The sequence below is a fragment of the Catharus ustulatus genome, chromosome 2 (genome assembly GCF_009819885.2).
Source record: "Catharus ustulatus isolate bCatUst1 chromosome 2, bCatUst1.pri.v2, whole genome shotgun sequence".
NCBI lineage: Eukaryota > Metazoa > Chordata > Aves > Passeriformes > Turdidae > Catharus > Catharus ustulatus.
Genome location: NC_046222.1, coordinates 2,102,804 through 2,126,652, shown reverse-complemented (window position 1 = coordinate 2,126,652; position 23,849 = coordinate 2,102,804). Strand labels below are relative to the sequence as shown.

Below are 23,849 nucleotides of genomic sequence, written 5' to 3'. Positions count from 1 at the left end.
GATTACCTAATGTAGAAAATCAGGACAGGTTTCTTGAATTATACCTAGAAAGTGCTTCAGTGTCTTGGGCTCTTTACAAAGAAAGAGGAAAATCCTGGTTCTACTGAAAAAGGGCAGGGGAAGGATGTAAATGACATTTTTTGAACTAAACGTACAGTTAACTTGCAGGACTTCTCAGTATTTGTGACTTGACAACAAGACTTTTTTTAAAAGTAAATCACATGTCACGTTTGCTAACACCAAAGTCTAGTAAGTATTAAATTGTGTTGTAAGAATTAAGTAACTAAGCATGAAAAGTTTGGAGAATTCTGTATAGAAATGCTGCATTTGTTTCACCACAAGTTGAAGTTAATTTCCAATTATGTTACATATGTCCAGGTTTCCCATTTCCTGGGAAAGAAAGTGGTGAAGAGAGACAAGGATTAAGAGAAAACAAATGCAAAGAAAGATGTATGTGATAAATAAATTCCATCTGCAGCACCCTCATTTGTCACAGACACCGAGTTTTATTCCGAGGACTCCCATCAGCAAACGGACTCCAGTTCTCAGAAGCGAATTCCCGAGGCGGATTTTGGATTTTTCCCTGGAATCAGCGGGGACGGCCGAGCCCGGCGGCTGCACCGGAAGTGCGGGCACGGCGGGAGCGCGCGCGGTGCCGCAGGGGCGGGGTCCGGCCCGGCTGCGCTTCCGGCCCGGCTGCGGTTCCGGCCCCGGAGTTCCGGCCCCGCGGTTCCGGTCCCGCCCTCGCCCGTGTCCGCCCGAGCGCTCCCCGCAGCGCAGAACGCGGCGCTCGCTGTCCTGCGGCCACCAAGAGCAGCTGTCCTGAGCATGGCGTGGGCGAAATCCCCTTGGCTCGGGCGGGACGCCCGGAACCAGCGAGCGGCGGCTGCAGGTGAGTGGCCGGAGGGCAGAGCGGGCTGCGCAGGGCCCGACTGGGCCGGGATCCACCGGGATGGGCGCGCTTGGAGCGCTGGTTCTGGGGCCCAGCTGGGCCGGGATCCACAGGGATGTGCGCGCTTGGAGCTCCGGTACTGGGGCCCAGCTGGTTCGGGATCCGCAGGGATGTGCGCACTTGGAGCTCCGGTACTGGGGCTCAGCTGGGCCGGGATCCACAGGGATGTGCGCGCTTGGAGCGCTGGTTCTGGGGCCCAGCTGGGCCGGGATCCGCAGGGATGTGCGCGCTTGGAGCGCTGGTTCTGGGGCCCGGCTGGGCCGGGATCCGCAGGGATGTGCGCGCTTGGAGCTCCGGTTCTGGGGCCCAGCTGGGCCGGGATCCACAGGGATGTGCGCGCTTGGAGCGCTGGTTCTGGGGCCCGGCTGCTGCGGGACGGGTGTCCCTGTGCCACCCTGAGGGTCACGGAGAGAAGCTGCTGCTGTGGCTGCGGCCGAGGCTCAGTGGGGAAAACTCAACAGTCCTGATGGAAACGGATGGAAAAACAAGTTTTGTTTGGTTTTGGACTTTCCCAGAAGTTTTTTGGTTTTGCTTTTGGTTTTTTTTACATTTTCCCCCTGAGCCCATCTGTGTGTTTTGCCTTAGGAAACAGGAACAGGAGACAGAAGGGGGAATGGGGACAAAGACAATATTTTACCCCAAAAGGGACGAGTGCATTTATATTTATTTCCTGACCCAGCTGGAATGATTTGGGTCTCAGGAGGCATCTGGGAGCCTCCTTTTGTCCTGGATGGGGCCGTGGCTGTAAAAGGGGTAAAGGGTGGAGCAGAGGTGGGCAGAGGAGTAGTGGTTGTGATCAATGATAAATTGGGGATTTGCGTCTGGAAACAGCCATCATTTTCCTCATGGGAGTCCTGGAAACAGCTGAGAGTCCGTGAGAAATGAGGATACTGCAGCTGGAATGCATTCTGATTTAACCTGCCTTGAAATATGCTTAAATCACAAATGGGACCACAAAATGGACATGAGAACTTTCATGTTCCTAAGGGAATGCTTTAGGGATGTGCAGCTTCTGAACTGCACAAATAATTCCCTCTCCCACAGAAATGTGCTGGGCTGTGGTTCTGGGGCAGGAGTGGTGGCATCTTCAGTGCCACCTTCACAGGGATTTCTTTTCCTTGGAGCTCTTGGGATCGGGAGGAAGTGCTGTTCGTGCCCCACTGGGAAAGCACACAGCAGGATCAGTGGTGCAGCTGTGTCTTTGTCCTGCTCTCTGCACCGTTCCGAGGGTGCCCTGGAGTGCTCTGGCTCATGGCAGGATAATCTGTGCGTGCTGCTGGGTCACTCACTGGGCATCCCATGGAATCTTTGAGGTTGGAAAAGCCCTTTGTGATGCTGAAATGCCCCCAAGAGAAACCTTCCTAAGCTGGAAGCAAAGTGGCAGGGAGGGAATCCCAGGAGGGTGGTGGGAACAGCTTTTTCCCGGGTCTGGACACTCTCGGGGCAGGGGTGATTTTGAAATGTGTGTCTGCATCTCCCTCCATACACGAGAGCTGCCTCAGCCTGGATGAGTGTGAGGATATCTCGCTCTTCCTTAGGGCTTGGAGCGTGGCAGGGTGCAGAGCTCACGGTAAATCTTGTTTAAGCACTTCTAATATCAAAGCGCATTGAAACAGAGACTTTGAGGAAATAGCACACAAAAGTCTATTGCAAGCCTAGGTGCAAGCTGTCCTTATTAAAGATCCACGTTGATGGATGTTTTGTCTAACTATTCTGAGGCCAGAACGTGTCCAAAGCTTTGTTAACCCCTTGTCTTCTGCTTGGTAGGGACAGCGTCTTAGCCCAGGTGTCGGGAGCTGTGTGCACATTCCTCCCTGGAGCAGGGAACCCCCGTGAGGAGGAGCCAGAGATGGGGGCATCGAACCAGGTAAGGATCTGTTTCTCTTTGGTCATTGTTTTTGCTGGCTTCAATGTCAGAGCCGCAGCGATCCTTCAGACCTGGTGCCCTGCACCAGCAGTTCCAGCTCCTGAGCTGAGCAGGGAACAGTTCTGGGGTGGGGCTTTCAGCCTCATCAGCGTCCATTCGAATCAATCATTTGTTTCATTTCCATCAATCTCTCGGGTTTGCCACCCTCTGCCCACTGTGCAGAGGCTCGATCCCATCTGTACCAAGTCCTGGGCAATGTTTGCAGCAGCAGGGGCTGGAGGCAGCATCAGAGGCTGCCTTTGGAGCCTTGCTCTCCCCTTGGGTTTTACAGAGGGTGACAGACTCTGCCTTTAAGGATCCAATGTTTGTTTAGAACACTGATCCTACAGCTGGACAGTTCAGGTGGCAGGGATTAGAGTCTTGGGCCCACAAGAGGTTTTGTCCCACAAAGACCAACTGAACTTCCTGGGATAGCACATAGATGGTGTACTGGGACCTTGGGGCTCATAGTGAGTGTTGCCAGGTGACTTTGGGAGGTTGAACTTATGGTTGAGAGCTGCATCTCCCCTGCTGCTGGCAGAGGAGGCAGAGCTGGAACAGGACAACTCCTCCATTCCTTGGTTCCCCAAAATCCCATGTTTTTCTTGCTGGGGCTGCTTAGATTCTGTGAGTTGATTCTGTTGATTTTCTTGCTGCATTGATTCTGTGAGTTCCAGGTAAAGGCTGTGCTTGCTGCTGCACAGAGGTTGGTGTCACACAGGACCTGGTCCTTCATCTGGGAAGTTTTACTGAGGGTGTTGTTACAAGGGAAATGGCTCTTTGTGCAGGAGGTTCTGCTGGGGCTCTTGTACCAAGGGACCCGATACTTTATGTGCAATGTGCTACTGAGGATGTTACAAACACCTGGGCTTTCATGTGGGAAGGTTCATGGAGGATGTTGTTACAAGCTAAATGGTCCTACATGTGTGAAATTTTACTTCCCTGTCAAAAAGCCTTGGGAATGCTCAGGAACACAGTGTGGGATATTTGACCTCTGAATAGGTCCTGGTTGGGGTAAAATACCCATTTTTTACTGGTTTGTGGTTTTTTTACCCTTGGAGGAGTGTGAGGCTGGCTAGTCAGGTGGTGTCTGAGAAGGGGAGGGTGTTCTGGCTTCCAGCAGTACTCCCAGGGCAGCTTTGGGATGTAATACAGAACCCAGCAATATTCCTGCTCTGCAAACATGGGAGGGAGTGGAACAGCAAGTGGCAAAGCTGGGCTTTACCCTTTAAATCCCACAACACCTGGGTTTAAGTTCCATCTGCCAGAGGAGGGAGTGAACCCTGGTGCCAGCCATCCTGGGGCACTGGACTGGTGTTACCAACTTCTCTATTGTCATTTGCATGATGTGATTCTCCCTTGATGAGAGAAGGCAGAGAATGAGGCAGGAGGGGGAGCTTGTTTTGTTTCTGTGAACTCCAGGCTTGGGGCAGCTGCAGAGCACTTTGGTTTCAAATAATCCTGCCCAAACACAGTGAACTGGAACCTCTCTTGGGCACTTTTGGATCCCCCTGTGCCACTCCTCCTCTGGTCCTTTACCTGTGAGGTGGGCTCAGAAACACCAGCCCCTACTGGGCGGGCTTTTACTCATACAAATTAATTTTCTTAGAGAAGCCATCAGGTGTAATGAAAATCTGTGAAAAATGGGTGGTTGGTACACTAGCTGATAGTAGGCCTTGGGCTTTTCTTCTTTTCTTTAACCTGTTCTTGAGAGAGCCCTAAAACTGGAAACTTGAGAGGGGGTGGGCAGGGGAGGAGTTGCTTTTCCTTTTTTTAATATTGCTGTGGATTTTGGTATGTCAGTAAAATTGGAATAACTGAATTTCAGGGCTGTGCACTTCATACTTTTAATGTTTGTGTGGGTGCAGAAAATGCCAAATCCCAAAGCAGTTCTGTGTCTGTAACATTAAGTGCAGCATCTTTAAAGCCAAGTGTGGTCTTGGTGTGGGGTTTTCATGTATGTTTGTACAGTCTAAAGGCTTTTCTTGTGCCCCAAAAGCCACAAGGAACCTGCCAGAAGCAGGCCTTCATTGCATATTGGGATCTCAATTTGCTCTTGGATTTTCCCCTCCAGTCTTCCCTTGGGTTTTTGTGCCAGAGTGGCTCTGACCCCAGAGCCATACAGGGTCTGTAGCCTTGATAAATGGGAATGAAATTGGATGAAATTGGCCAAGTTTATGGGGAAGGCAAAAACATCCTGGGGTTTGTTTGCCCAAAGGTGGAACGTGAAGATGTCTGTGCTAGCACTGGGTGTGAGTGCTGATACTTTTGGGTTGTGTGGTGCCTCTGGCCCCTCAGAAATCAGAGCAAGGCTGAAGGAAGGAGGGAGGCTGCCACAGCTGCAGGTGAGGGCAATAGTGGCTGTTCCAAACTGCTTGGTGCAGAACTGGAGGAACAGCTTTCCTGCTTTCTCTCCATCAGTGGGCAGAATATTAAGATGTTGCTGCACTAAGCTCTGTCTTCTGTGGGTTGTTGTGTGGTTGTTGTTTTTTCTGGTTTTTTAATGTATTTCCAGGTGGGGCAGTGAGGAGCAAGTTGCTGGGTTGGTTACATGATTTCTGGGTGGCCTGTCACAGAAATGGGCGTCTGTGTGTGCACGTGCTTCCTGGCAAATCCAGATGTGACATGGAAATCCTAAGTGAGGATTTCCAGCCTTGACTGCACGTGACACAGGCTTCTGAAAATGGAACTGACCTTGGCAGAAGAGCAGCTGAGAAGGGAAGCAGAACTAAAATACATGCAAGCACAAAAACCAAGTGCAGTGGTACTGCTTGGTCCTGTGTGCACCTCCTGCCTCTGCCTGCTGTGAGCACCTGGTGTTGCAGCTCAATGTTCTTCATTTCAGTGTCTGTTGGGTTTGATTGTTGTGGTCATTTCCTCCAAACACCTCCCCTTCTTTACTGACACATCCCTGGAGTGGGACCAGAGTCCCCCTTTCCCTGCAGGAATTCTCTGCTCCTCTGGACAGGGGGTGAAGCTGGGGGTTATGAGCCAAGGAAAACAACCAAGCCATGGGCATTCTGTCCTTGATGCATGCAGCAGCACCTGTTCTCCAAGTTCCCAGCACTGATGAATCTAAAGAAAATGCCTGTTCCTTCACTTCTCCAGCTCTCTCCCCACACCTCCCCTGCTCTTATCCCTGGTGTGCCAAGGTCCTGCAGCTCCCTGGCTCTCCAGCTGCAGCTACCTTGTCCTGCCTGTGCCTGAGATTTTTTTAGCAGCAATCCATTCTTTTAGAGAACACAAAGAGCATACAAAGCAGAAGAGTCTTTAGGAAATACATCCAAATAAGGGACTCTGCTTTGCCTGTAGTTCTCCTTCTGGTTTTCAACTGGGCTGGAAGGATGGGCATGGCCTGTATTTTTCATATGAAAATGATGTTACTAAGTTTGTCTAGAAGTTCTGATTACTATTCTTACTCTTTTTCTGACAGAAAACACTCTCTGTTTGCCTTTCCCTTGTTATTTCCAGGTGCTGCCCAGGATGGACATCTCTGGTCTCAGACAGTAATTCCCTAGGAGGAAGGGGAGCCTCTGCCTCACCTGCACAGCTCAGGTGGATGTGACAGAATTGGTGTGGCCTGACAAGGTATGAACAGCTCTCTGTGTTCTGGAGTGCCTCAAAACCTCTCTCTGGCAGGTTTTGGAGGGGTTTCTCTTTGGGATTTCGTGTGATGCACAACCCCAGGTGTTCCTTTGTGCAAAGTCCAGGGGTAAAGGATTGAATAACTGACAAGAGGCATCTGGGATGAAAATGATTTTATTAAAATTAGGCAAAGAATGCAGTAAGAAAAATTAGCATATTTCTAATGTCTGAAATAGGAATAAAAATGCTGGAAATGGATACTCTGAATTAGTGTCACCTGTTACAGATAAAACCCCACAGTGAGCAATCAGAGCAGATATATGAAAGCTGGGATCCTCTGACTTCTGCAGTGGACTTAATATTCTTTTCTTCCTCTCTTTCAGAACAGGAAAAAGCATTACACTCCTCCCATCTTTGCCAAAATCTGTGGTGTTTGAGCAGCCAAAGCCAGGAGGCTTCAGCACCAGGGCTCTGCCCTGGAGGGCTCCTGGTCCTGCCTGTGCTGTGGGGTAAGTCAGAGGGCTGCAGGCTTCCTCTTTTGCTGCCAGCTGAGATTAACTGCCTAGGGAATCTGGGGTCTGGGTGAAACTGCAGCTCTCCTGGTGTTCAGGGGTGCAAGGTCTGAGGGACTGCGTTTACCTGTGGCTTTGCAGGTCAGCAGGAACAGGAGGAAATGGGGTGCCAGAGCCGTGTGCCATCAGGCTGTTTCCCTCTGGGGACAGAGCTGCTGCTGGAACCATGGCCTTAGGTCTGCTCCCTCTGTGTCTGTGCCAGGTGGGATTTGTGCTGGAGAGAGAGGTGCTGTTGGGAACAAGAGATGGAGTAAATCCTCTCTGAGGATGTGCAGTGAAGGACTGAATAGCATGGAAGGAGAGGATTTATAAACCATATCACTATTTCTCCCAAAAGTGATGGGAGTGGTTTGGTCTGGGGCTCTTAATCTTTGTGTAATTTTGAAATGCTGTTTCATGAGTTACTGTCCAGTATCTTTCTAACAAAAGCTGACAGAAATTCAGGTTAAGCATTAGAACTTGGGTCCATTGACTGCAAAACCTTGCCAAGGCTGGAGGACTGGGGTGATGACTGCTCCCAGGAAATGTTACTCATTAATGCTGGGTCAGAGTTCCCTCAGTGACTGTCAGGCCTCAATGGCTGTGAGTTTGTGTTCTTCTCACTGGGCAACTGGAAATAATTTCAGTATAATTAGACATTTTAGAAAAATCCAGCTAAAAATGTCACCTCTGTCCCCTCTAAGTTATCCCAGTTTTTCCCAGCTAGGGTCTGCACAGAAGTTAGGCAGGGGAAATGACATCAGGGAACAGCTGAAAATTCAAAGGCACAAAGAGAAGATGTACCAGCAAAGGGCAGGAAAGGGGAAAGGTTTCAGAAAACATTTCTGTGGTCTAATTAATAATATTTCTGATTCCCCAGGGAGAAGAACACCAACTCACAGCCATTTGGGCCTGACAGTCCCCTGCAGCGAGAGCTCAGCACACATCCACAGAGGCAAGTCCAGCATCTGAAAGAAGAAAAACAGAAGGAAAAGGTGATTTCTTTTGCTTCAAAGTTATTTCTAGTTCTTAAAGCCCAAGCAACATTTGCTGTCAATTTTTGCTGGGTGAATCATGAGCAGAGGCCATGGGTCATGCCATTCCTTTAGCTGAAAACCCAGGGTGATTTAGAGGGGGCACAAGAAGTGTTTGTGTAGGAACATGTGAGGGGATGTCAAGGGGAGGGAAGTGGCATTTCTGAGAGAGTGCTGAGGTAACCAAAGGGAGCCCAGGAGACAATTTCTCTGGGAAATCTGAGGCCCCTGGCCAGGGCTCTCCAGCAGTAGCAGGGAGGGCTCAGCACTTGGGACTCTGTGTCCTCCTGCCTTGGCAGCAGCCGGTGAGGAAGGGAGGAGAGGCTCCGTGCGGGATGAGGCCGGAGAGAGCGAGCACAGGGGCAGGAGAAAGGCAAAGGGACCTCCCTGGGGTCACCAGGGCCTGTGTGGAACAGAATGGACACTTGGATGACCAGTGCAGGTAAGGAGTGGATCTGAGCTCATCTACAGGGAAATGAGGAGGGGATATTTTGGAGGGAAAAGCTGAGGTGCTGAGTTCAGTCACCCTGGCACGAGTTGTGTTTGCACAAAATGGGACCAGAGCGAAGCTCGATCCAAAGTCATTCCTGCTTGACTTCTGAATTGCAAGGTAAATCTTACAAGCTGTCAAAGAGGGATTAAAATATATATAAAAATGAAACTAAGAGCATTAATGAGGTTCTTGGGAATCTATTATATTGTTGTCACAGAATTCATAACAGAGTTTTGAGCTTTTATGACAACAATGCACTTCTTTGTTCAGATTAGTCACCGTGTGGGATTTGGGGTTTATTTGAATTTTAAAGCCCTCATGGTGGCCCTAACAATGCTCAGGAAAAGCAGAGTCAGAGCTCCTAGCAGGTACAGTGTTTTCCCCCTGAGTGGATTGTGGAGAAATTGTTTGGGACGTGGATTGTCCCTCTGGGTGATGCCAGTTACTGTGATTTATATAAGTCCATACATTTGACTCCCAAAATTTCCCAGCCCAGGGGCTTGAGCTGACAGGGCAGCACACAGATTGTTCTCTGTGCAGCACCCAGATTTGGGGTTCCCTGTCAGCTTTGCTGGTTCCCATGAATTACCCCATAGCCCCAAATTCCCTGCTCAATTCCCACTGCCATAACCTCACAGTGCCTCATGGAATGTGGATATTCCCATGCAGAGCTGCCCCTTGAACACCAGCTGTGCCAGGAACCGGCAGAACTTCCAAGGAAGCTCTGCAGCATCGGGAAAGGGACAGGTAAATATTCCAAAGAATTTGCTCTTTTAAACCCTCATCCCCCGGCCCCACCCATGTCCCTGGGGGCACTGGACAGAGTTGCCCGGATTCCAGGTGATTTAATCCCCCTGAGCTCAGGCTCCAGGTGATGTTTTCAAGCAGGAGAAGGCAGGGGCTGGAGGCACTCCCACCCTGTGCCCACAGGAGAACATCTCTCCTTTCAGAAACTCAGTCCTTTCAGAGCCTGAGCAAGTTCTTTTCCCCCAGGAAAGGGTGCACATCCCTGCCTTCAGCACACCTCCAGTGGGACTCACCTGTAAAAGCTTTCTATCCCTTCTGTACTTCCAGCTGGCTTCCTGAAAAACTCCCATCTTCATCCAAACAAAACTTCATCCCACCCAAACCTCTGATTTTAAGGCATTTCTGCAGGCTGTTGTATGGGATTTAGTACCTGTGAGGGAAGATTGCATTGGCTGGAATGCTGCTGCTGAATGATGGCCTCAGGCTGGAAGGGAAGGGTTTTGGGGTGGCTGGAACTCACCTGGCAGCTGTGTGGGACCTCTGCGAGGTTGGAACTGGGAATTGCTGCCTGAGCCCCTCTGCAAGTGTCCCATGCTGCCATCAGCAGGAAATGCCAGCTGTGCCTTGGGGTGCTTTTGGGCTGTGGGTGATCTCCATCCAGGCTGGAGCATCCCCAGGTGCCCGTTCAGAGCAGCCCCTGGCCCAGGAGCCACGGGCAGCCCTGGAGCCGTGTCTGTGCCAGCACTGCCCGGGCACCCCAGTGTCCATCCCTGGGACGTGCTTGGCACAAGCAGGACCCTGCAGAGCCCAAGGACAAGAGGTGCTGGTTGCCTTTCAGGGGCTCCTGGCCTCCTCCTGCCCCACATTGCCAGCTGGGACACACAGAAACACCCAGGAACATTGCTGGCAGGGAGCAGGAGACACAGAGGCCTCTGTGCAGCTCTGGGACCCAAAAACAGCTCCAGGAGTTGCCATCATCTTAGCCTGGTGATACTCACCTGCAGGAAATATCCTATGGACTTGAAAGTCAGATTTTACGATCCCTCTCAACCCCAGTAGATCTTTAACATGTCCTGTGATCTGGATGTAAAGAGAAAAATTCCCAGTTGAATTTTTATAAATGAGGTTTTACCATTGCAGAACTTTTTTGGGTTGCAAAGCAAATCTCACCTGGAGGATGTTGGAGTGGAACTATGCCTGGCCCTGGCAAACAGATCCTCCCGTGCTCCAGCCCCACTCGTTCCACGGCAGGCGGGAGCCCCAGGGCTGTGCAGACACGGGGAGGGGGGAGGCAGGCGCTGCTCCCCGCTGAGGGCTGCGGGGGCTTTGCACACCCGCGGGATTTGGGGTTCCCAGGGCTGGCATGGCGTTCCCGGTGTCCCGGCCGGTTCCAGCCACAATCCAGCGTCTGCACGAGGAGGTTCCGCCGCCGTTCTCCCGGTCCCCGGCAGAGCCCCGGCTCCCTGCGGCAGAAGAGGGATCGTGCCCGGAGTCCCGCACCCGCTGCGGCCGGAGCAGGAGCGGCAGCGCCGGGCTCGGCCCCAGCGCCCGTCCCGGGGCGGCTCCGGCTGCCCGCGGCGATCCCGGTCCCGATCCCAGCCCCAGACCCGTCCCGGCCCTGCGATCCGCACCCTGCCGGCCCGGGGAGAAGCGGCACCGCTGGGACCCCCAGCAGACACCGACAAAACCCAGAACCGGCTCCGGGTCCCACCTGAGCACCTCGATCTCCGCGCAGCTCCGGGAGCAGCCCCTGGGTTGGGTTCGGCGCAGCGCTCCGAGCGATGATCCCGCCGCATCCCGGAGAAGCATCCGCGTGGGGAACGGGGCAGGAGCGGCTCGGCCGCTCTTAAAGGGCGGGGGCGGGGCGGGGCCCGGGGGGCGGGGCCTGCACAGGTGCAGGTGGGCCCAGAGCGCATGCGCGGGGCGGGGCCTGCACAGGTGCGCGGGGCCCCAGAGCGCATGCGCGGGGCGGGGCTTGAGGGGATTTAAACGGCGGGGAGAGGCCGGCGGAGCCATTTGCTCCTCGGAGTTCGTGCCGTGCGGACTGGGCTCTCTCTTATGTTTTTTTTGGGTTTTTTTTTTTTTTTAATATTTCTTTTTCTTTACAATTCTCCTTTCTCCCCACTCTTCCTCCCCTCCCCCACCCCCTACACCCTCCCCCCCCCAAACCCCCCCCCTCCCTCTCCCCCCTAGCCCTCCCCTCCCTCCCTCCCAAACTCTCCCGGCCCGGCGCCCCCCATGCCCCGCCCCTACCCTACCTTACCCTACCCTATTCCATTCCTCTTTCCTGTTGTTTGTCCTTCCACCTTTCCTTCCCTCCAGCCCTGGCTCCCCCTGCCCCCTGTCCGTGCTGCCCTGCCCACCCCGACACCCCGCCTGCCCTCCGTCCTGGGTCACCCACCCCTCTGCCCCCCCATTCCCATCCTCCAGCCCCCCCTTTCTCTTTCCTCCGCAGCTCGGGGTGCCGGATAATAAAGCCCAGAGGGCCGGACCGGCGCCCCCACCGTCCCTGCAGCCCCACACGGGGACTGGCCCGCTCTGCGGGTGTCCCCATTCCGGTCCAACACACCGCCCGACACCGCCGGGGCTCCGGCTTTCCCTACATCACACTGGGGGTCCCGGGGGGGGCGGGTTGGGGGGGTTTAGGGGGGGATCCCCTCCTTAGGAGGGGTCCCCGGGGGGGTGGGGAGGGGTTAGGAAGGGCCCCCTCCGGAGGGGGGGGTCCCGGGGGGGGGGGTCAGGGTGGGCCCCCTCCGGAGGGGGGGGTCCGGGGGAGGGGGGCGTTCCCCCTCCAGGCCCCGCCCCCTCCCCTGGACCCTCCCCTCCGGACGGGGCCCGCCCCGGCCCCCTCCCGGGGACCCCCTCCTCCGGACCGGGGCCCCGAGGGAGGGAGGGGACGCTCGTTCGGTGTTTTTTTTTTTTTTTGTGTGTGTGTGTTTACGCCGCAGAGTGACGTGACCCCCTCTGCTTCCCGCCCCACCCACCCCACCCCACCCTCCCCCCGGGGCCCCGTCCGGGGCAGGGGGTCCTGGGGAGGGGCCCAGGGGGCGGGGCCCGTCCAGGTGGAGGGGCCTGGGTGAGAGGGGCCAGGGGGGATTGACCCCCCCAACCCCTCCCACCCCGCCCCTCCCCCCGGAGGGGCCCCGCCCCCCGCCCCTCCCCAGGGGCCCCTCCCCCGGAGGGGGCCCCTCCCACTCCCCTACCCCCCCCCCCTCCCCCCCTGGGACCCCCTCCTAGTGAGGGGGCCCATCCCAAACCCCCCAACCCCCCCCAGGACCCCCTCCTGAGGAGGGGGCCCCCCGACCCCCCGCCCCGACCCCCCCAGTGTGATGTGGGGACAGCCGGAGCCCCGGCAGTGTGGGGCGGTGTTGTGTGTGGGGGGACCCGCAGAGCGGCTCCGGCCCCGTGGGGGGATCCCGCGAGGGGCGCCGGCTCGGGGCTCTCTGGCCTTTATTATCCGGCACCCCGAACCCCGCGGCTGCGGGGGAACACAGGGACAGGGGACAGAGAGGAGGGACAGCAGGGATGGGGAGGGACAGAGAGGAGGGACAGCAGGGATGACAGGGACAGCAGGGATGACACAGGGACAGCAGGGATGGGGAGGGACACAGAGGAGGGACAGCAGGGATGGGGAGGGACAGAGAGGAGGGACAGCAGGGATGACACAGGGACAGCAGGGATGACAGGGACAGCGAGGATGACACAGGGACAGCACGGATGGATGCGGAGGGAAGCGGGAGGGGAAGGGAAAGGCCGGGTGGGGGGGAGAGGGACGGGGGACACAGGAGGGGGAATAGAAGGGGGTACGGGGTAGGGACAGGAGAGGAAAAATGGGGGGTCAGGTTTGGGGGCAGAGGAGGGGAGGGTTTGGGGGAGAAAGAAAAGGAACACGGAGAGGAGGAAGGAAAGGCAGAGAGGAAAACAGGAGGGGAGGGGAAAGGGAAGGGGAAAGGATCAGCTTTGGGGAGGGGAGGGAAAGGAAGAGAAAGGAAGAGAAAGTAGGGGAACACGAGCAGGAGGAAGGAGGGAGAGAGGGTTTGAGAGGAAGGGAAGCCGAAGTCCGTCCTGTCCTTCTCCGCGGAGCTCCGACAGCAGCCACCCCTCCGCACCGAGCTCAGCCTGAGCAAATGGCGGCCGAGGGGAATGCCGGGAATTAAATCACCTCGGCCCCGCCCCGCGCAGCCGCACTGGGACCCCGCACACCTGAGCCGGGGCCGGGCCCGCCCCTCAATCACCGCCCGGTACCGCCCCTCAATCACCGCCCCGGTACCGCCCCTCAATCACCGCCCGGTACCGCCCCTCAATCACCGCCCCGGTACCGCCCCTCAATCACCGCCCGGTACCGCCCGGTACCGCCCCTCAATCACTGCCCCGGTACCGCCCCTGAATCACCGCCCCGGTACCGCCCGTGAATCACGGCCCCGGTACCGCCCGGCCCGCCCCCGGTACCGCCCCTGCATCCCCCCGCCCGGTCCTTCCCGGTGCCGCCCCCGGTGCCTCCGGGCCCCCCTCACTGAGCCCCGGTTCCGGCCCGAGCCCGCCCCGGCTCCCCGCCCTGCCCGGGCCGAACCGTCGCTCCCGGGCCGAACCGGGGTTTCTGGTTCGGTGCTGCCGGTGCCGGCGGGGGATGCCGAGCGGTGCTCGGGGCTCGGGGCTGTGCCGGGCCGGGCTCGGGGCCCGGCGAGTTCCCGGTGCTGACCCGGACCGGCCGGGCCGCGCCCCCCAAACCCCGCCGCTCCCCGCCGTGCCAGGGAAATGTTTTTCCAGCGCGGGTAGAGAGTTCTTTATGAGAAAACTCAATACTCAAGGATATCAGGGATATCGGAGAGATTCTGGTGTACATTCAAAACACGTTGGGATAAATAAATCTATGGAAGAGCTCATTGGCTCTCCCAGACTGGCTCCTGTGTGATCGTCTGTGATCCCAACTGCTCCCGAGGGCTGTTCAACCTGTAAGCACGGCTGAAAATAGTGGGAAGACTCTGCTCAGGCAGTGGAGCCTCTCAGTCGTGTCCCAAAGGTCTGGCATGGATGGAGTTTCAGGGGTCCCAGCACAGCCCCTCTGTTTTGTTCCTCTGGAGCTGACACTTCCCAGCATCCCTGACCAGGGCTTGGGGGTCCCAGCACAGAGCCCCTGGCACATCCCACTGCTCCTTCCAGTCCCCTTTAACCGGGATGATTTCCTGGCTAGGAGCGCCCAAAGCCAGCAGAACTGGCCTTAACAACTTCTTGGAGGATCTCTCCTCTTTCTTCCTTGTCAAATCCCCACTGCCAGACCCGTGCTGAGGCTCAGCTCCCCCTCCCCTCGATCTCTAAGGAATTGGGCTTGGATTTCCCAGTCCAGCAGGGCAGAAATGCTGCTGTCCTTATTGTATATCCTAAGTGCAGTAACTACTTAAAAAATAATTGAAAGAAATCAAAGGAATGAAGAGAAATTAGATAAGAGCTGCCAGACCCAACCAAAGGATGCTCAAACCCCTTATCAATGTTTTGCTTTAATTAAACAACTCAAAGTAATTAGCACCACATTGATACAGTTTGATTCTTTTTTATTGAGTCATAGAGAAATACGGCAGGATGCAAAAACCTTTCCAAACCCAGGAACTCCTTGAAGAGATCTACAGGGCACAGCTGCAGAGAGACTCTTGGGATTCAGGGGAAAAATCCCAAAGTTTTCAGTCTTTAGCATCTTCCACTGCATCACCATCGACAGCAAACACGGCGTCAGCCTCAGGGAGACGCGGGGAGTCAGAGATTTTACAGATCCTGCCCTCACCTCCGCCTTTCAGCAGGTAGAGTCTGCAGGGAGAGGGAAGAAAATGGATCAGAAGGGACAGCCTACTTCCAGAAAATCACCATCATTCATAAAGCACTAAGTAGAGCTGTAGGAACTTCCCCAGAGGTTCATTTCCCTGTGGACTGAGGGCTCCAATTTGAAGCACAGGCTGGACCTGCCCTGGACAGACTATGGAAACCCAGAAGTCAAAGCTACTGGCAGTTCCATAAAACATTCCAAAATCCGGCTCCTGAGATGTGACCCTCTCTTCTCACCTGGTGGTGGAAGCACAAGAAATGATCTTCCCCCCTGGAGGTGTTTTGGGATCTGCAGTGAACTGCAGGGGGAACAACCAAAACCCAGTTACTTCCCACAGTTGGAACAGAAAAGTGGGGGGAAAGCACACAGGGGCACTGCTGCTGTGAAAAACTGGGATCAAGCCCCTCCAAACCAATGGAAGCAGAGACAGTGACAAAGCCTCTGGGACCAGTTTGCTGGGATTTATAGGAAAAGTGACGAGGTTTATTTTGGCAATAAAGTTGGGCCAGAATTCACTTCATCAGCCGGGTGCAGGAGCATCCCCAGGAGCCTGGCCAGGTGCCTGTGCCTGGCAGAGAGCTCTCCCTTCCTGGGAATCTGTGTGCCACAGGGCTGTGGCAATGGCCATTCAAACACTTCCTACCTGTCCTTTCACAAGGCAAGATGGGTTTTCCCTACAGCAAATGTTCTTTGAATTAAGAAGATAACACTACACTCAACTGGAGAAGAAAAAAGTGAGATCTGTTAATTTTTTCCTAAGCCAGGCAAAAAAGAAAACCAAATTAAATCAAAACAAAACCCAACAACAACAATAACAATGAAAAAAACCAAACATCTTAGGCATATTTCAAGACAGGTTAAATCAGAATGAGGTGACTCGGTGCCAGCACAGCATTAGAGATGGGACAGCAGGAGAGACTCACCAGGCAATATTCCCTGCAGACGCTCCATTGCCAGCGCTCCAGCTGCAGTATCCTCATTGCTCAGTGCTGTTTCCAGGACTCCCATGGGGAAAAGGATGGCTGTTTCCAGATGCAAATCCCCAAGGAATCATTGGCCCCAATCACTGCTCCTCTCCCCCCTGCTCCATCCTTTTACAGCCACGGCCACACCCAGGACACAAAAGGAGGCTCCCAGGTGCCTCCTGACACCCAAATCACTCCAGGTAGGTCAGGACTTTATTTCTTAGAGTTCTGAAATTCACGTGCTTGCCTGGAGAAAAGCAGCCATTTCTCACGTGTGTACACGCTCAGTTTTCACTGGACTCAGGAGCTGTGCTGGGGACAGGAACAGAGATGTTAGAAATCCACCCACACAAGTGTCAGAAGGAACTCAGCTGCTGAGTCTCTTTAGGCAGCCAGCTCTGAACCACAGGCTGCTGCCCTCCACGTGCACGTTTACACCTAGAGGTGCTGCTTGTTGCCAGCAAATCTGATCCATCCTACCAAATCCAAAGTGAAACCCTATGTTGCATAGCTTAACAAAGACAAGAACCCACTTAGACACCACCTCCAGCTTGATAAGCTTTGCCTTATTCAGCCTGCCACCATTAATATGAAGTGAAGGACAGCTCATGGCTCTCTTCTGACATCCAGAATGAGGTCTATTGCTTTTGAGCACCACTCAAAAACTTGTTAGAGCAGCAACTGCCTCACAAATTACACTGCAGTAATGTGAGCTTCTGTGGTCCCTGTGGCAATAACAAAATGTTTTAATTACCTGAACAGAAAAGGATGAAAGAGCCATCACTGCAGGCTAAACTGGAGCACTGCTTCCAAACAGGGCAGTGAAGGTGGAGGGTAGAAAAAGTGCCAACCAACGGGGCAGAATGGTGAAATTAATTCCATGTTTTTGGAGAAAACTTTAAAACACACAATAGTAAAGTTAAATAGTGTTGGGCAACAAAAACAAACAAACAAACAAAAAACCCCAAAGTCAAATCCAAAAAACCCCCAAAACCACTTTTTGAGATCATTCTTGCTTTATACCATAATTGCTTGCTTTTTGTGAAAAACACTAAGTGGCACACTCCTACTGTATGAGAAACACTGACATTTAGTCAAATGCTCAGAAAAGCAAACACAACCAAAAGAGCAGCATTAACACAAAAACCCCCTGCTGAATTAATTGTCCAAATATATACCAAGCCTTGCTGGAAGGAGTGTCACCATCAGCCTAGTTTTGTTTCTTCCTTCTGAAGTTGTAAAACAACTGACCTTCAACACCTCATAGAAAAGCATGTGTCTGTGCTGTGTCCACAAGGCGGCAGCACTGGGAGGGCGCTGGGCTGAAGTGGTTGCAGTACCGGGCTGTGTCCACAAGGCGGCAGCACTGAGAGGGCGCTAGGCTGAAGTGGTTGCAGTACCGGGCTGTGTCCACAAGGCGGCAGCACTGAGAGGGCGCTGGGCTGAAGTGGCTGCAGTACCGGGCTGTGTCCACAAGGCGGTAGCACTGAGAGGGCGCTGCCTGGCGGGGGCTGCAGTACCGGGCTGTGTCCACAAGGCGGCAGCACTGAGAGGGCGCTGGGCTGAAGTGGTTGCAGTACCGGGCTGTGTCCACAAGGCGGCAGCACTGAGAGGGCGCCAGTTCCTGGGTTGTTGCAGTACCGGGCTGTGTCCACAAGGCGGCAGCACTGAGAGGGCGCTGGGCTGAAGTGGTTGCAGTACCGGGCTGTGTCCACAAGGCGGCAGCACTGAGAGGGCGCCGGTTCCGGGGTGGTTGCAGTACCGGGCTGTGTCCACAAGGCGGCAGCACTGAGAGGGCGCTGCCTGGCGGAGGCTGCAGTACCGGGCTGTGTCCACAAGGCGGCAGCACTGGGAGGGCGCTAGGCTGAAGTGGTTGCAGTACCGGGCTGTGTCCACAAGGCGGCAGCACTGAGAGGGCGCTGGGCTGAAGTGGTTGCAGTACCGGGCTGTGTCCACAAGGCGGCAGCACTGAGAGGGCGCTAGGCTGAAGTGGTTGCAGTACCGGGCTGTGTCCACAAGGCGGCAGCACTGAGAGGGCGCTGGGCTGAAGTGGCTGCAGTACCGGGCTGTGTCCACAAGGCGGTAGCACTGAGAGGGCGCTGGCCTGAAGGGGCTGCAGTACCGGGTTGTGTCCACAAGGCGGCAGCACTGAGAGGGCGCTGGCCTGAAGGGGCTGCAGTACCGGGTTGTGTCCACAAGGCGGCAGCACTGAGAGGGCGCTGCCTGGCGGAGGCTGCAGTACCGGGCTGTGTCCACAAGGCGGCAGCACTGAGAGGGCGCTGGTCTGAAGTGGTTGCAGTACCGGGCTGTGTCCACAAGGCGGCAGCACTGGGAGGGCGCCAATTCCGGGGTGTTGCAGTACCGAGCTGTGTCCACAAGGCGGCAGCACTGGGAGGGAGCTAGGCTGAAGTGGTTGCAGTACCGGGCCGTGTCCACAAGGCGGCAGCACTGAGAGGGCGCTGGGCTGAAGGGGCTGCAGTACCGGGCTGTGTCCACAAGGCGGCAGCACTGAGAGGGCGCTGGGCTGAAGTGGTTGCAGTACCGGGCTGTGTCCACAAGGCGGCAGCACTGGGAGGGCGCCAATTCCGGGGTGGTTGCAGTACCGGGCTGTGTCCACAAGGCGGCGACACTCAGAGCTGACGCAAGAAAGGGGGGGCAGCCCCCAGAATGGCTGAAGCTCCTCCCCAGCCCCACGGACACAGTGACAAGAGGCAGAAAGGAGGATTCGCAGCAGAGAGGACAGAGGATGAAAACCAAGATCAGGGTGCAGGATGAAATGGAATAAAAACCAAAAAACAAAAAGACCCTGGGATTCATGGCCCCTGGCCCATGCAGTGCTGAGTTCTCATCACCCTAAGTGGCCACACTGGGGCTTTTGAGTGGCAACGCCCGGCAGAGCACGGTGTGGGGCAGGGTGCAGCGAGAGCCACAGGAGCGATACCTTGTGGCTCTGCCACACACAAGATGGCGGCCGCGGCAGGAGTCCGGCAGAGGGAGACGGTTCCGTGCGGCGCGTCTGCACCCACAGGGTTCCTGCACAACTGCAGTGTCACTGAGCGCACGGCTCGTGTCTGTAAGTCTGGAAATGGCGCCGCGAGGGCTGCGTCAGGCACAGAGACCGCTAGACAGACTGGGGCCCCTGATTTCCCGCCCTTTTTGCCGCTGGCCGCCATCTTTGGTGTGGCGGGAATACCTTCCGCTCGACCGCCATATTTGGTGTGGCAGAACTCACTTCCGGTTATCCGCCATCTTTGGTGTGGCCCGAGTCACTTCCTGTGCGCCGCCATCTTCGGTGTGGCCTGAGTCACTTCCTGTAGGTCGCCATCTTTAGTGTGGCATGAACCGTTTCCGTCCGGCCGCCATCTTTGGTGTGGTGGAACACACTTCTGGCTAGGCACCGTCTTTGGTGGGGCAGAAACCCTACTCCTGTCGGCTGCCATCTAGGACTCAGGGCGTGGGGTCAGCTGCGCCGGTGCCGGGGAGCCGCCGCGCAAGTGGCGGCAGTCAGCGACAGGGACTCCTCCCTCTGGCGCGGGATCCTGCGGCGGCCGCCATCTGGAGCGCGGTGTCAATCCAACCCAGCTCCGGCAGGCGCCGGCACGGCCCCGCCCTCACCCAGCAGCGGCGGTGCCTCCATGAATGGCTGCAGTACCGCGCTGTGTCCACACGGCGGCGACACTGAGAGGGCGCTGCCCGCGGATGGCTGCAGTACCGCGCTGTGTCCACACGGCGGCGACACTGCCGCCGAACTCAGCCCGGGGCTTTGGGGACAGACCGGGGGGGGCAAAAAGGAGAGTCCCAATCCTATAAAAATCCTCGTAAATTAATGCCCAAAAAACCCCGACCAAAATTAAATTAACTTCTGCTTCTAACAGAATAAAAATTAATAACCCCCTTAAGATACATATAAAAAATAAAACTATTTTTTTCATATTTGATATTAATAATCTATACATATTTAATATATTCCATTCCTGAACGACAGGTCATGCCCATGGCAAGAGGCTCCACACCTGGGATTCAACTCCTTGTCATGGCTCCTTCACTGACAGCCCTGAAAATACTGGATTTCCAGCAGCACTTGGCAACTCTTGAAACACCATAACCACCTTCAGGTGCTCTCATTACAAATACAGAAAAGCTAAAAAAATGTTTAGGCAGTGTCCTGGGGCATGCTCAGTGTGAAATGCCAGCCTGGGCAATTTCAAGAGTGTTCACAGCAGCCCAGGTTCATTTACTGACAGGCACTCAGACTTTTCCACCCTAGGCAGAAGCATGTCCATGGAGTATAACTCACCTCCTGAAAATTCCTTCCTTCAGATCTGCTATCTGCCAATTGAGGGATTTCATTATTCAAAACAACAAGCTTAAAGAGGTGGAAGGCAGGGGAATAATTCTGAATCAGGAGTATGAAGTTACTGCCACAAACGAAAGGTCATTTCACCAATTATCTCCTGCACATATTTTGTATTAAATCCTGCACTATTAGGTTCACCAGGTTTTCTTCTGATTGCTATAAGGAGAACTGAATATTTATGTAGAGCAAAAGGTTAAATTATAAGTCACTGAAAAACTATGATGATGGATTTCAGTTTAATAAGTGGTGACATAAGGAATAAAATATATATGCATATATATGAAGTAAATACACTCTGTTTAATTGATTGAAAAAGCCTGCTTTCCTATTCTAGGTGATCTCCCACCCATGCAAGGAAAGCAGCATCAGGAAGGGTTTCAGATTAAGCACTATCCCCTGCAGTGATTATGCACTCCACAGCAAGGCAGTTTAAAAGTTTAATTTCCCTTTAACATTCTGATTGATAAGCCTTTTCTAATTCTATTGTGTTAATATGAAACCACCTCCACTTCCAAATTTTGACACAGAACAGAAGCCTCACTCAAAGCTTTTGTTGGATGTTTTCCCTCTCCCCTTCCCCATTTCTTTCAGAGCAGGTCCCTGATTTTGCAGAGGAGCTGGAGGGCACCAGGCTCACCTGTGACTGATGGGGCTGGGTGGGGGCCAGGGCACAAAGCCCTGGGCTGGCAGTGACAGAGACAGATGCCTCTCTGTGGCTGTGCAGATGGCACCAGCAAGGCTTCTCTGGCTCCTCCAACTAGGGGATGTTATCCCAGGGAGAAGTGTCTCTGAGCAGAGATAAGAGGAGCAGGGGAAAGTATCAGCTTGCCTATCAAGTGGGAGAGATCTGGAGGCAGATTGAAGAGGAGGATAACAAAATTGGAGTGTTCCAAAAGCAGTGATCTGGCCCAGGGGGCTGAGATCTGGGGAAGTGATAAGGAGCTGTAACAGAGTCTATCAGAAGGAGCAGCAGCCTGACACCCAGGGAAACTCACTTGGATGCCTACACAGAAACCCTAGGAGCAGGGGAGAGAGGGAGGAACAAATGGGAGCTCTGATACTCAAACCAGCACTAGAAGAGATTTTCCTGGGCAAACTCTACAGCTGAGCATCACTCACTCTGTAGGAAGAACACATGAATTTTTTTACATTAAATTCCAAGTGTAATTCAATGAGGGAAATGACGGGAAAAGACCAAAAAAAAAGGAAAAATTAAACCCCATGGGTGATGTCACTATTTACTATCACCAGATCTAAAGTACTCCAGAAAAGAAGCCACTGATGCATAAGGCAGAGAACTTCCCCTAGGGATGTTGATGAAGCAGCACAGAGCCACACTGCCCACTTGGAATCCAATGGGATAATCTCTGGATGTGTGCTTCGTTTGATTAATTCCCTTTCTTCCCACCCCCAAAGACCGTGCAGTAAATAAAATGAAGCCCAGTCCTGACAGACACGAACCTTGACTGTCTGTTTATAGATGGTGTGAGTGCCAATATTCCAGCGGGACTGTGCAGAACAAATCTGTCAGGGAATCAGAGCACATGTTACAGAGTGTGAAGGTACATGCTTCACATTAAAAACAAATCCTTCAGAAAGTGCAGAATACCCTAAATCTACATCTGCCACGCTGGTTATTCCTGTTACATTCTTAAAATTCATCCTGAATTTTATATTCCACATTTTGCAAGTGTTAGATCTGCTAAACAGCATTATAAGTGCAGCTGTTGCGAAGTTCAGCTCTGAATAGTTATGTAGCTGAATGCTGCCTGGAATTCTGATTTTTACCTCTGAATATTTTCCCATCTCCTGGAAGGTGCCTAGTTTGAGAAAACTCTCTGCAAGGGTGGTCAGGCATTGGAATAGGCTGCTGAGGGAACTGACGGAATTGCAGCCCTGGAAGTGCTCAACAAGGTGTGGATGTGGCACCTGCAAGTTTTACTCAATCCTACAGTTCTTACAGCAAAGGAGGTGCTGCCACCTCTCCTGGCGGATGATCCCCACTTTATTCACTCATTTCTTACCTGAAAGCTGCTCCTGTCCATTATTTGGGACAACAGACTTCAGTAGCTGAGGAGGAAGAAAGCTCAGATATCAAAGATGAGCCTGTTTTGTTAAATCACAGTCAAGTTATGAAAAATCACCATTTCCTTCAATAGTCTTATGTGGGAAAATGCTGGCAAGGCACCCAAACCTCATCCAGACAGCAGCTCAGGCTTTCATTGGATATAAGCTGAGTGATTTATGTAGCAGCATGTACACCATGATGTTATTTCCCTTGCAATTTATGCTCTCAGAGGGCAGAGAAGAGGTGGCTGTGCAGGAATTACACATCCCTTGCTCCTTCCAGCAGATGCCTCCCTGCACAAACACCACTTTCACAAAAATCTCTGCTGTGTTCTAGCCCACATCTCTAGTTTCTGTAAGGGCAATTACTACTGGCAACCAGACTAATAAAAGTTATAATTTTGTCATTTCTTTAAGATTATCCAGGAAAAGATAGGAGTTTTTTAGTTTTCATTCTGCTGAGGGATTCCCCTCAAGCTTTCCTTTAGATCAAGGCAAGGGGAAACCTGGCAATTTCAGGGCATTTTGTTGCCAGCAAGGAGTGGGATAAAGCAGCCTGTTTTGCACAGTCTGCTCAGGACTGCAGCTCCGGGCAAGTGATGAATCTGCCACCAGATGTCACCCAGAGGCCACTCCTGCTGCCTGCTGAGACTCCAGCAAGGCCCAGGATTTCCTGCAGGCAGCAGGGATGGTCACAGCACTGTGATCTCTCCTGCAGCTACACCCACATTTAACTTCAGATTTCTACTTTGCGCCCTGAAAAGAGAAGAAAAACTTTTAAGAAGCAGTACGTCTTCAAAATGCTTTGAAAACTGAAGTACATGGCATGAGCAAAAAGCAAAATGCTCTGGTTGTCGATATCTTTGCTGCAGGCCTGCATTGCTCCTTTTACAGAATTTTATCACCATGCAGAGTTTACCCTTATCTAACTCTTAGGGGAAAAAGAACAAGATACTGAGACAGATAATGGATTGCAAGGAAACAGCAAGCAATGCAGAAAGATGCAGAAGCACCCCAAGACAAGGGAATAGAAAAGATTTCCTGTCATGATAAAGACAATTATAACAGGAAAAAAAAGTAGAATAAAAAATCATAAAGTTTAAACAGATGAAGACTATTAGATGCATTTTACAAATTCCTGATTATACTTTAAAACTTCATTTCATGGGGACCATCCAAAGAAAGCACAGAGGGACACAATTTCCACTGTTCAACATTCAGAAAGTTCCACATGCTTTGCTACAAATCAAAATTTTGCTTTTTATCAAATTATTTACCAGAGAGAGATCAAGAAAGCACAAATTTAGCATTGCAGCTTCAGTGGTAGTGACAGACACAAGAAACTGTTACTGAAAATATTTGTTGTGATAGGAAACA

General features: G+C 53.3%; 1 protein-coding gene across 1 annotated transcript; it reads left to right on the top strand.

Annotated features, from left to right (window-relative positions):
- The first annotated feature begins 2,459 nt into the window (after window positions 1–2,459).
- Window positions 2,460–10,389, top strand: LOC117010953. The gene is made up of 8 exons (XM_033086094.2): window positions 2,460–2,522; window positions 2,734–2,819; window positions 6,330–6,413; window positions 6,827–6,952; window positions 7,875–7,989; window positions 8,328–8,470; window positions 9,160–9,268; window positions 9,515–10,389. Exons 1-8 carry the CDS (start codon window positions 2,460–2,462, stop codon window positions 9,605–9,607), a joined length of 819 nt encoding a protein of 272 aa, XP_032941985.1. The 3' UTR covers window positions 9,608–10,389.
- Window positions 10,390–23,849: the final 13,460 nt, after the last annotated feature.